This window comes from Channa argus, chromosome 6 (assembly GCF_033026475.1).
Source record: "Channa argus isolate prfri chromosome 6, Channa argus male v1.0, whole genome shotgun sequence".
NCBI lineage: Eukaryota > Metazoa > Chordata > Actinopteri > Anabantiformes > Channidae > Channa > Channa argus.
The window spans coordinates 918,506-930,809 of NC_090202.1; the positions used below are offsets into that span (position 1 = coordinate 918,506).

The following is a 12,304-nucleotide window of genomic DNA, read 5'->3' on the forward strand; positions in this document are numbered from 1 at the left end:
CATATTCCTCAAATCCTAGTAGAAGCCAGTCCACCCAGCCTACAGCTTCTCAGCATAATCAAAAACAAAACAAACGTTATTTGAAATGTCAAATGTTGAAACTGAGAAATTGTTTTTTGGAAAAATTCACTGATGTGAATTTGATGCCAGACGTGTTACTGCGTTACTGTCATTTCCACTTGAGAACTATGTGGGGTTTTAATGCAGTGCAGCCATTTTTTATTAGGTATTGGATTCTTGTGCACAGAGATTTATGCTGAGTTCTCTAAATGTTTTAATGATATTATGAAGTATAGATGATTGAAATCCTTACATTTTGGAACTGATCCCTTCCCATCTTTACTTCTGAGCTTGGATGATGTTTTTAATCAATCAATCAATTTGTTTATATAGCGCTTTAAAAACAACCAGGAAACAACCAAAGTGCTTTACAACAAAATGAAAGAAAAGCAAGCAATTACAAAAACATGAATCCATAAAAGTAAGATTAAAAACAATGACAAAATTATAAAAACAATATAATTAAAATAATGTGAAAAATTAAAAGTAAAAAGATTAAATAGTTTAAAAACATAGAAAATAAGTCCTTACTACTAAGAATCAAAAGCCAGGTTGAACAAATGTATCTTCTCTTCAGATTAAAACATGCCAAGCCTGTAATGCAGCAGATGTCAGGGTGTATGGACTTCCACAGTTTTGGAGCAGCAATAGCAAACACACGATCTCCCCAACTTTTTCACCTGGATCTTGCAACTTCTAAAAGAAGTTGAGCAGATGTCCGAAGTACTCACGATATTACATGATGCCGACCTGTTGCCAAATGAGCCCACTATCTGAGATGTTTCAGCAGCTGTTTCCATAACAATGCAAATTCAAAATGAGCAGATTAAAAGTATTCAGTTCAATCCCCGGCTCCTCCAATCACAAGTTGAAGTGTCCTTGAGCAAGAGACTGAACCCCAACTTAGTTGGTCTCAGTGAGTGTTGGCCAGCTGCATAGCAGCTCCCCCATCGGTGTGTGATTGTGTGTGATTGTGTGTGTGAATGGGTGAATAAGAAGCACTGTAAAGTGCTTTCACTGCCAGTAGGTAGAAAAGTGCTTTATAAGTGCAGAACATTTACCATTTGTTTGCTCCCTTCTCACTTTCCTCAGGGGCCATTTTAGTCGCCCAACCATTGGACTATGAGACCTGTAGGGACTACTTCCTCACAGTGGAGGCTCGTGATGGCGGCATGCCACCACTGAGTGCCATCACCACCGTCAACATAAACCTGACTGACGTCAATGACAACGCACCCATGTTTAGCCGTGACCTCTACACTGCAGTGGTGTCTGAAGATGCCACCATTGGAGAGTCTGTGGTTCAGGTGGGTTCACGGTCAGAATCAGGAAGGCCCCAGAATATTTGAATAATGTTTTTATATTATTTATGACTATTTCTGTTATACCATCATTAACACTTTTCTATCAACTAGAATTTTCTTAAATTTGCTGTTGGTATTCATGGTCCCCAGAGAATAGATCACCATGATTTAAATTCGTTCCAGCAAAATCCCATATTTACAATTTAAATTTCAAAATGTAATGTGCAGGGTTCCATGATATTTGCAGAGCAAATGCCCAGAGGCTAAAGTTCACACAGCAGATACCCAAAAGAAAAACAAAAATCATGGTTTTATTCCTTCGTGTGTCATTAACCAGCACATTCTCTCTTTGTCTGTTACTGTGCTTTTCTTTGTGTAGAAATACGGTGAAACTGGTGACTTCAGTCTTTGGTGAAATGGTTCTGCTCTGTTGTAGCCTTGAAATATGTGGCAGGACTTGAAAGTGAACTTGTTTTGTGAGAGACAGCATTTAGTAGATGATGGTTTATGGAATATGAGGGTAGAGGCCATGCGCTTTAAAACTGTGTGATTCTCTCAACAACTTAACCTACACATTGGCAATTATCAGTTACTGACGTTAACTGATCTCCCAGGGTTTGATAGGCCTGACTTTACGCATTTATCTGCTGAGTCTGAGAGACAGAACAGATGGCGAGCAGGCAAGAAGCTCTGTTCCAACAGCAAAATCAGTAACACAATCATATTTTCATACACTTTCATGTGTAAAGAATTTAAACTGTAAATATACTGTGTTATGTATTATAAAATTAAAGAAATTTCGATCTAATGCAACCAGCAGATAAACTGATTCGTTGCTCAGTGGCATGTGTGAATAATTGAAATGATTGATTGGCATTAAGCAATAGTTTCTCTAAAGAGTGACTGGCTTTAGCAGGTGGTCCAGACCTGTTGTCCAAGTCTTGAACAGGCTTTTTTTAAGGATTAAGTGCTAGTTTGACTTAAGCTTTATAGTTGCTTGATCAGACTCAATGTAGAGTTAAAATTTGATACCACAATGTATTTCATTAACATTATATACAGTATAAGGGACAATATCAACGTATGCTTAATTAATCTAACCCTCCGTCGAGGGGCATAAATAGCAATTACAATGTCAGCGATTTCCACATCAGCCTACTTCAGAAGAGAGGGAAGTGAGGGCTGCTTGACTGTCAGAGGAGTCCAACCAAATCTGGAGGACTAAAATGCCGTATAAGCTCAGTATGGATGAAAACAAGTCAAGCAGGGTCATAACACCAACTTTTTGAGGTTGTGCATAGGACACGGACAAATGGTCAACATGTGTTATAATGCTATGCAACTGTAACTGAAACATTGTCTCAACCTGCCTCTGTATGCGTGTGTGTGTGTGTGTGTGTGTGTGTGTGTGTGTGTGTGTGTGTGTGTGTGTGTGTGTGTGTGTGCAGTTGGTAGCAGAGGACGTGGACAGTCGGCTGAATGGAGCCATCCTCTACTCCATCATCAATGGAGACCGAGACAACCAGTTCTTTATTGACCCTCTCAGTGGGGCCATCAAGGTCAACAAGCAACTGGACCGTGAGACGGTGAGGAACATGCACACACACACACACACACACACACACACACACACACACACACACACACACACACACACACACACACACACACACACACACACACACACACACACACTACTACATTCTGTCTAGACCAGAAATAAGTATAGAGAAGCTTTTCTCACCGCCTCACAGTCACACTTGATTTTATCAGTGAAACAGAATTTTCTATAAAAGGCTCCCTGTGATTTTGAATGTTATAATCTTTATCTAGGTTAATAGATACAATCAGAAAATTAAATGAGCAGTAGAAAATATGGAATGTTTAATATGATGAAAAAACCACATTAAACTTTAAGATTACAGCTGAAGCTCAATTTTCACAAGCTATTTGTTCTTAGATCCTGAATGAGAACATTTATAAGATTTGCATGAAAGTTTTAAGCTGCTGTTTTAAGAAGTGAAGTCTCCTTGTGGCCTTTTTAACATTTGAACACTTGTAATGGTTTGTTGCAATAAGAAACCACATTGGTCTCTAACAAAGGATCCATGGACAGACGGTGGCTTTACAGTCTGACTGAAACACACATATTGGGACTTTTGAATTCTTATTAAGAATTTCTTTCTGACATTTTATAACTAAAACAATCATGCTTTCACTGGTTTTATGACAAGCACAGTGGCCTTCAAGTTTATAATGGAACTTAATTTGCATTGTCAGTTTTGTTTTAAACTGCCATTGGATTGTGATATTTGATGAATACAGTGACTTTTAGTGCATTTATTCCTACAGTTATTTTGACTAATGATGAGATCTTTTGGTTCTGTTGTCTTTTGTTTTTTTTATTTTTTATTTATTTAGGCATTTTCCTAGTTTCCTACAGCACAAAGGGAAAATCTCAGTTATGAAAGTTGATGAAAGCTGGAATGAAAGCTGGAAGTAATATTCCATAGTAGCCTTGAATGTTGCACATTAGCTTTGCTTATACAAAAACACTTTATACATACACGTTATTTGTTAGGCTTTTAAACCTAGGACTGAATCCATCATGTTTCCAATACCACCTTGGTTTACAGTAGTTCATACAATATACATGTATATCAGTTGATCTTAATGCAAAAATGAACAGTGTGAACACTCTGAAATGAGCTCACTTATGTTTTATGGAAATAGCAGCCTATTGGCAGCTGCTGAGGTCACTGGGATCCTTGACCAGATTACAGCTGATAATGTTTGAAGACACACACACACACAAAGCAGCTCTGAAGAGGAGAACTTTAATTTGCAACAGGAAAAACTGTGGTAGCCCCCCATCCCCATGTCTGCCCCACCTTTCTTCTTTATCTCCTTATTCTCTGCAGTGCTTGAAAACTTCAGAAATGTTCATATTCCTATCATAAAGTATTCATGATTGCAGTCGATGAGCTGTCTGAGGGTGCTCAGAAAGAGAGTGCAAGGGTGTGTGGGGGATCAAAGCTTTTGGCTAATGAAAGTGTGTTTGGGGTTATCACACAGAAAGCAGAATCTGTGTGTGTGCGTGTGTGTGTCTGTGTGTGTGTGTTTGAGTGTATGTTTTTACATATGTTTCCTCCTCCTTACCCATACAGGTTCTCCTATGTTCTCTGCCCCTCTCTCTGCTAAGCAGGTCACAGTTGTTTACTACTCAGGTTTATGTTTTTTCTTTTTTTCACACGTCTCAGGCAGCAGAATATTGTTTTGTTGCTGCTGTTGCATTTCTTCTCAGCGTGCTTCATTAGCTCTTCATTATAAAGAAATATGGAGAAACAGAAAAATATCCTGCAGCAGGTTTAGGGAAGAATGAGCAGCATGCCGATGGAACAAGACGCGTGTGTGTGTGTGTGTGTGTGTGTGTGTGTGTGTGTGTGTGTGAGGGCTTTCTCAATTTCTTTTTCAGAAAACAACTTACAGTACACAAGAGCTGGTTTCGTTCTTTAGCAGGAAAATGTTAAGTCTCTGTGTGTTTACCTCTCTGTCAGAGCACAGACGGGTCAAATGCTTTAAACAATGAAAAAAGTTTTTTTTTGTTTGTTTACTTTTTGATGGATATTTGACTGTGGAAAGATGATAACAAATCGTACTTGGAAACAGAGCTGTTTGGATTGGATGCAGATAATTACTATCAGCTCTGACTGGAGCATTTATTGTAGTATCATTATCAGCAAAAACACAGCAAATCCAAATCCAATCCATACTGTCCTAACCTGCTAGCTCTACCTCACAACATTCTTCTGCTGAATAGGAAAAATTATTTATTTCCATAAAGTGGGGAAAAGTTTGAGTTCAAATACTGATTGTGCTAAATGACAAAAATCCAATTCTCTGAACTTTGACCTTTTGTGCAACAGATAATTTGTTACAGTATCAAAGTACCCCAGTTACTCATTCATATATATCAGTAATTTATGTTTATTAATGTTTTTAACCAGAGCATGCAGTATTTGGATCAAATAGATGGTGAAAATGTTTACTCCAGAATTGCAAAATAGAAGCAACAGATCAGAATTGGCATCAGCATATTAATTATATTATAGAAATCAGATCAGTATTGATCTGACTCTATCTGTGCATAGAGCATCAAGTTGGGATGCAGAAGCGACGGGATCGAATCCCCGGTGTGGGTGGGGGAGGGGGTGTGGTCCTCCTCCTAATAGCATTCAAGCTATTTTATCATGGGAGGGGGAGGGGCCAGAGAACAAAAACTTGAAAAAATGGTGTAGTTCAGTTTTACAAACAGATTAATATGATGATGAATGAATGAATGAATTCAAGAGGCAAGAGCCCCCCAAGCCCCCCAAAATCAGCGCCTGTTATCCTACCTCGAAACAAGCGCACACCCTCTCCAGGACCCAGTTCTCCTACAGAGCCAAAGGATCTTAGACAACATGTTAGCCCTCCACTTCATCCACCAGCCTCTAGGTTCCCCAGGAACCACAACTAGGATACTTTTGTGGATTTCTGCTCTGCAGACACCGTCATCCCAGCTTTACTACAAGACAAGCTCCTGCTGCTGTGCCTCACTCCACCTGCAGGCAGATCACATATTTCCTCATTGATAGCAAGCAGCACATACATTTAGCCAAACATGGCTTTGACCCAATAACCTTCAGGACCAGCTCAATTCAAGGCCATGTTCCTTTTCCCCACCAACAGCTGCATGTAAGGACCGCACTCCATCAACGATTGATGATTGATGATTACAAACTCCATGGTGTGAGCACATGATATGAACTAAAGGCATTTTCCAGCTAAAAGTAGAGATATTTTAATATAGGGAAATTAGAGGCTTTTGTGTTTGATGGCATTCAGTTACATTCACTATTCAAATGAAACCTAAAAGAAGCAATTTCGTTATCAGTGAATTCGGCCTTTAACACTCGAGAAACAGGAGATGCCTGTGGATTTCAGAGAGAACCAAGCACCACCTGTGTGGCTCCCTGATTCTGATTTGTCATTCAGTAGTGTTTCATTGTTTCTGTGGGGAAAAATGTGAAGCAAGTTCTTGTGGATTTCTTTATATATTCTAACACAAATAACCCACCCACAGCAATGGCTACTGCAAAATGAAAACAATTTATTAAACAAAAACTTAGCAGCACCATCTGAGAAGGTGCAGCGGCTACTTACATTATCGTAATGTGGCTTCATCCATTTCTTCAAAAGTCATTAATGCTCTCTCCTGATTGTTCATGTATTGCTTTTTTTAAAATTATTATTATTAACGGCTTATACATTTGTCTGTCATGTCTGTCTTTCTAGATTCCCAGCTACTCATTAGCCATCAGAGCCCTGGATAGTGGAATTCCTCCCATGTCCTCTACCGTAATGGTCAACATAGACATCTCTGACATTAATGACAACCCGCCCACCTTCTCCCCAGCCAACCTCACCACTGTCATACAGGTGAATATAATGACTAATATAATAGCACAGAGACAAAAATATGGTGTATTAGCACCCCCCAGACTGGTAACTGGTTAAATTCACTTATCAGAAGCTGGCCTTTACCTTTTGTTACTCAACAAGTGATCTTGGCAGATAGAAGGTCCCCGGCTTCAAATTTCGACCAGCTGTGATCTTTTTTTTTTTCGTGGAGTTTACATGTTCTCCCTGTGCTTATGTGGGTTTCCTCCAGGCACTTTTCCCGAGGCTCGTTCAAAGGAATATTCTTTTTGTTTTATTGTAGTGTAAAAACATATGCAAGAATTTTCAACACACATGCGTTAATTTTCCCTGTCTCCAGCTGAATAACACTAAGTGCATCAAAACAGATATGAGACGGGCAACTATTTTATCTTGTGGGCACTTATCTCTATGAGTGTAATCAAGACACAGCTCTGCTGAAGCATCAATAAGATATTTAAACTGCCCACAACACCTTGTGGAGCACAGGATTTTTCATCACATAGCAGTAGTAATGATACACGTTTCTTATCTACAGTGTTTGATTTGAGGCCTTGGAGTAGCATCATCATGCTGATAAAAAACATGATAGGACCCAAAATATCAAGAGCTCTCTTAAGATGTGTGTCCTCCCCCCAGGAAAACAAGCCAATCGGCACCAGCATCCTCCAGTTGTCTGTCATCGATCAGGACTCCTCCCACAATGGTCCACCCTTTGAGTTCCACATCCTGTCGGGAAACGAAGGTGAAGAGTTTCTGTTGGAGAAGGATGGGACACTGGTGGCCAATCAGGTCTTCAGAAGGGACCTGGCAACGGAATATGTCATTCAGATACAGGTAGATTTAAACTGCTAGAGTACTGCTGAACATCTGCTTCAGGACTTTGAGTTGTGTACTTGTTTTAAAGTATAAGTATTGTCATTTGAATGAGGTGTTCACAACAACAGTAGCTCGTTCACTCTGGACAGATGGAAACTCACTGTACAGCAAATCAGCACTGTACAGCAGCTGCAGCTGCATTTTGTGCCTCAGAGGCCATGACACAAGTAAAGATACATGAATTTTTTTTTTTTTTTTTTAAATTACGTACGCTGAACAGAAGTCAAACAAAAAGTTGGAAGAAGCGAGCAGGAGACAGAATACCATGCTGAGGAGTCTAAAATCCATGGCTTCAGAATCAGTTTGGCTCTCTTGCCTAAAAAAGGACATTGTGCACATGCACACACACAGACTGAACGGATTCTGTCCCACTACAAACCTACTTTTTTAAGGCTGTTTCAGATTTGAACAAAGTTGCCCTGTGCATAGATGCAACATTCAGCTGAAGCTAATCTCGTAACACGTTAAGCTCATAGGGACAAACAATGCACCACTGCTCAGCTCTGTGGCTTCAGGGCATTTTGCAGCACAAATGTATTTGGTTTGTGTTGCTCAGTGGTTTGTATGGCTGATATTATCTACTGTCAGCAAACCTTAGCTAGATATGGTTCTGTAATGACCATTAACGGATCAGCCATGTGTCTTATGGCTCCGGTTCGTCTGTTAACACCGTGTTTTAGCAGCGACCGGCTTTTTAAGTGGCAGTTCAAAATAAATTTACTGAAAAAAAAAAAAAAAAGGCAGATTGGAATGAAAGCACTGAATGAAGTTCAAGTACCTGCTCAAGTGCCATAAAGTAGTAAACACTCAAAGACAAAGAGAGATGAAAGCAGTTCACTCAAACACTGAAGTGCAACTGATAAAAGGAGCTAAAAGTCTTGATACATGTGACGTGACAACATTTTCAAACAATGCTTTATTAAGTACTTCAACAGATATTTACTTCTGAATGTGTTTTCTGAGAGTTGTAACATGAGGTGCTCCTCTCTTCTCCTGCTGACTGTCCTCCTCCCAGGTCACAGACTCAGGGAAGCCTCGTCTGTCCTCGTCCTCCATACTAACAGTCAGGGTGATTGAGGAGAGCCTCCACCAGCCTGTGGCATTACCGCTGGAAGTTCATATCGTCACCATGGAGGACGAGTTTCCCGGTGGTGTGATTGGCCAGCTGCACGCCACTGACGCTGACCCTTATGATGCGCTGACCTTTGGCCATGCTCCCCCAGCCCAGCGCAGCCTCTTCAAGATCAGTCCTCGTGATGGAAAGATTATCGCCCTCGGAGGGTTGGATGCAGGCAGGTACTCCCTCAATGCCAGTGTGAGCGACGGCCGCTTCGCCGTGCCCGTGCCTGTGAGCGTCCACGTGGAACAGGCCACACCAGAGATGCTGCGCGAGGCCGTGACAGTGCGCTTTGAGAGCGTGGCACCTCACGACTTTGTGGCATTGCACCTGAAGAGTGTCCTGAAGGTGCTGCAGCAGGCCGCTGCATCGCAGCAACAGGACACTTTGCATCTCCTTAGTCTGCAGCCAGTCGGTGGGACGCAACAACTGGACATGCTTGTGGCTGTGGAAACAGCTGCTGGTGGGTATTATAAGGCGGCCTACCTCACCCAGAAACTCAGTGCCTCACGGCGGCAGCTAGAAGAGGTCCTCAGGGTGTCAGCAATCCTAGATAAGAACTGCTCGGGGTTGGAGTGTCGCGGGGCGCAGTGTGAACAGAGCATCATCCTGGACTCACACAACCTGGCTACATACAGCACCCCGCGGGTCAGCTTCGTGTCACCACGCTTCCACCGCACTTCACGCTGCACATGTAGTGGTGAGTTTCACCTGCCAGGTGACCAGAATTTCTTTTTTTCTATAGTGACCCCCTCCAGGTGGTGTTGGTGACTAGTTGAACTGTTGTTGAAATTTTGTTCTCCATTAATATTTCTTACATAAGCTCATAAGCCGTAGACCTTTGCAGGCTAAATACCACAGCTTAAACAAAGAGCAGAGTTTATGGCAGTGCCAGAAAAGCCAATGTTATATTCCCTCCAATGCGTTTAAAAATGTGTTGAGCATTTTGAGTTTTGACTTATAACACCAAAGGTCAGATGCTCTTAAAATTTCAATTTGCTTTCTATGGCTTTAGTTTAGGGTGTAAATGTACATTAATGCTTTTACTTCTGACTTCCCTATATTCAAATATTCTTTAATTCTAGCTGAAAAACTCTGGAAAAGCAGGTTTTCCAGGATTAAAAACTCCATAGTGTAACATAACAAGATGATATAATCTGAACTGAAGGTTCCTCCAAATGATGTCAACAGAAGGCATTTTTCAGCTAAAAGTAGAGATATTTCGATATAGGGAAGTCAATGGGAAGTTGCCATATATTTACCCAAGCTAGAACCATAAGAAGCAGGTTAAAGGACGTCCTCACTGATTTTAAAGTGTCATCTGGCAGACATTCTTTGCGTGAACTGAAAACTTGGCAGGTAAACAGAAATTGCACTCTCAGGCATGATGACATGTTGGATAAGAGTTACAAAAGAGCAGGAATTGCTGATTAACGGCTGTTATAGGGCCTGCTAATAGTGTAGTTTAACCCAAATACAACTGTAATATATAAATATTCATGACATAATACAAAACAAGTGACAACAACCAGGCCCCTTTTCATGTAGTGCTCTAAAGTTGGAGTGTTGTTTTAGGTGCCAACGAGAACTGCTGAAAGGACAGAGTGACTTATTTAAGGTCATTTTCTAAATTATAGTATTTTCAATAATGCACATGGACACTACAACCAACAATGAGTCAGTCACTGTGCAGCCTGGATTAGCTGACCTGTGTGTGCCATTGGCCTCTATAGTTGTACATAAATGTGGAGGGTAAGCACATCAGTCAGTGCTCCATAAACTATTAAAAACATGTTTGAGGTTTGAGACCCGTGCAGAGACGTCACGCCTGCGCAGATGATTCTTGCTTACTTCAGACCACTGCACAGAGTAATAGCGATTTAGAGCTCTTCAGGGCAACATTTGGTACGAAGGAACATGTTACCCAGTGGAGAAATGTGTCTGCCTGATATGGATTCAATTATTTTTGGACAACAAAGGAGCTCTACAGCACAGATGAATGATATCACACTGTGTTGATAACATGAAAAGACAAGTAAATCTTGTGCATAAAATGCATGTGATATTGTCGCTCAGACACAGGAAATGCTCAACAATGATAACGATAATAAAAATAAAAACACTGATGTAATAAATTAGTCATTAGTCATTATAATATAGTGATAATAGTGTTTTATTTCCCTCCCTGTGTGTGTGTACAGATGCCAGCTGTGCTGTCCTGTCACAACAGTGCGAGGACCAGCCCTGTCCAGCAGACATGCAATGTGTTTCACTTGAGGCCACCAGGGGGCGATACGCATGCCAGTGTCCACCAGGCAAACTGGGAGAGTGTGCAGGTGTGTGTGTGTGTGTGTGTCAGAGAGACTAACAAAAAAGCACAGCCACAAAATTGTCATGTCTGATATGTGAAAACATGCAAAAATGTGTTTTTGATGTGCTTTTCATTGCACGTGCTCACGTTCTGCTTTGGGTGCAGGCCACTCGTCTCTGAGCTTCTCAGGTAACAGCTACATCAAGTACAGACTGTCTGATTGGCTGCAGACAGATCTGAAACTTAGCCTGAGGATAAGAACGCTGCAGAGCCGAGGAATCATCATGTACACACACACTGAACCCTGCACCATGCTCAAGGTACACACACACACACACACACACACACACACACACACACACACACAGATGCAAATGTGTAGGTTCTAATCAGTGGTACTTATTCCCAGGCATTTTTAAAATCTGGTATAGTATTATTAAGGTTTTCCTGTTATTTCCAGTCACTTGATGAAAAATTGTGTTTACTTGTTAGGCACATATGCTAATTACAATGAAAGAAAACTCTGATTCACACTTTCCATGTTAAAGATCCAAACACGAGATATGAGATGTGAGATACTGTTGTGTTTAGTGAATGTGTTCCATCAGTCTTAACAATGACTTTTCTTGAATTGATTTCCTTATTGTTTTTACTTGGTGTGCGTGAGCAGTTGGAGGAGGGCAAGCTGTGGTTCCAGCTGGCCTGTGGCATTGGCGGTGGTGAAGGTGGTGACAGCGGCGACAGCGGCGACATGTTGGGCATCTCCAGCCGTCGTATAAACGACGGCAGCTGGCACACGGTGGCACTGGAGCTGAACCGCAACTTCAGCAGCCTGGCGCTGGATGACAGTTACGTCGAGCGACGTCGCGGGCCGCCGTTCACTCAACCACTGGCTCCGGACAGAAGCGTCTACTTTGGAGCACTGGTCAGTCTACGAGTAGCTGCAGATGGAGTGGGTGCTTTCAGATTCGAACACATTGGCAGTCAATGTTAGGGCTTTGTAGCTACAGGGCATCCTAAAATGTCATTTTACAGCTAAAATTGCCGCAAGCACTCCCTACACTGTTGGTTGGTGTAGTTGAGACCGCGTAGATCCTGCGAGGAACTCAGTTACAATATCTGGTCCTTGAAGGGGTGAGAATGCCTTCCAAT

General features: G+C 41.4%; 1 protein-coding gene across 12 annotated transcripts in view; it reads left to right on the forward strand.

Annotated features, from left to right (window-relative positions):
• fat3a (FAT atypical cadherin 3a) overlaps positions 1–12,304 on the forward strand; it is a 155,603-nt gene that overhangs the window by 129,089 nt on the left and 14,210 nt on the right. For all 12 annotated transcript variants that reach the window (XR_010914642.1, XM_067507260.1, XM_067507261.1 and 9 more), the window contains 8 exons: positions 1,153–1,367; positions 2,813–2,950; positions 6,702–6,845; positions 7,485–7,682; positions 8,740–9,541; positions 11,043–11,177; positions 11,318–11,472; positions 11,823–12,077. Coding sequence is in view for 11 of the 12 variants with exons in the window: in XM_067507260.1 (XP_067363361.1) it covers positions 1,153–1,367; positions 2,813–2,950; positions 6,702–6,845; positions 7,485–7,682; positions 8,740–9,541; positions 11,043–11,177; positions 11,318–11,472; positions 11,823–12,077 (2,042 nt within the window). In the remaining variant the exon portion in view is untranslated. The remainder of the gene's footprint in view (positions 1–1,152; positions 1,368–2,812; positions 2,951–6,701; positions 6,846–7,484; positions 7,683–8,739; positions 9,542–11,042; positions 11,178–11,317; positions 11,473–11,822; positions 12,078–12,304) is intronic.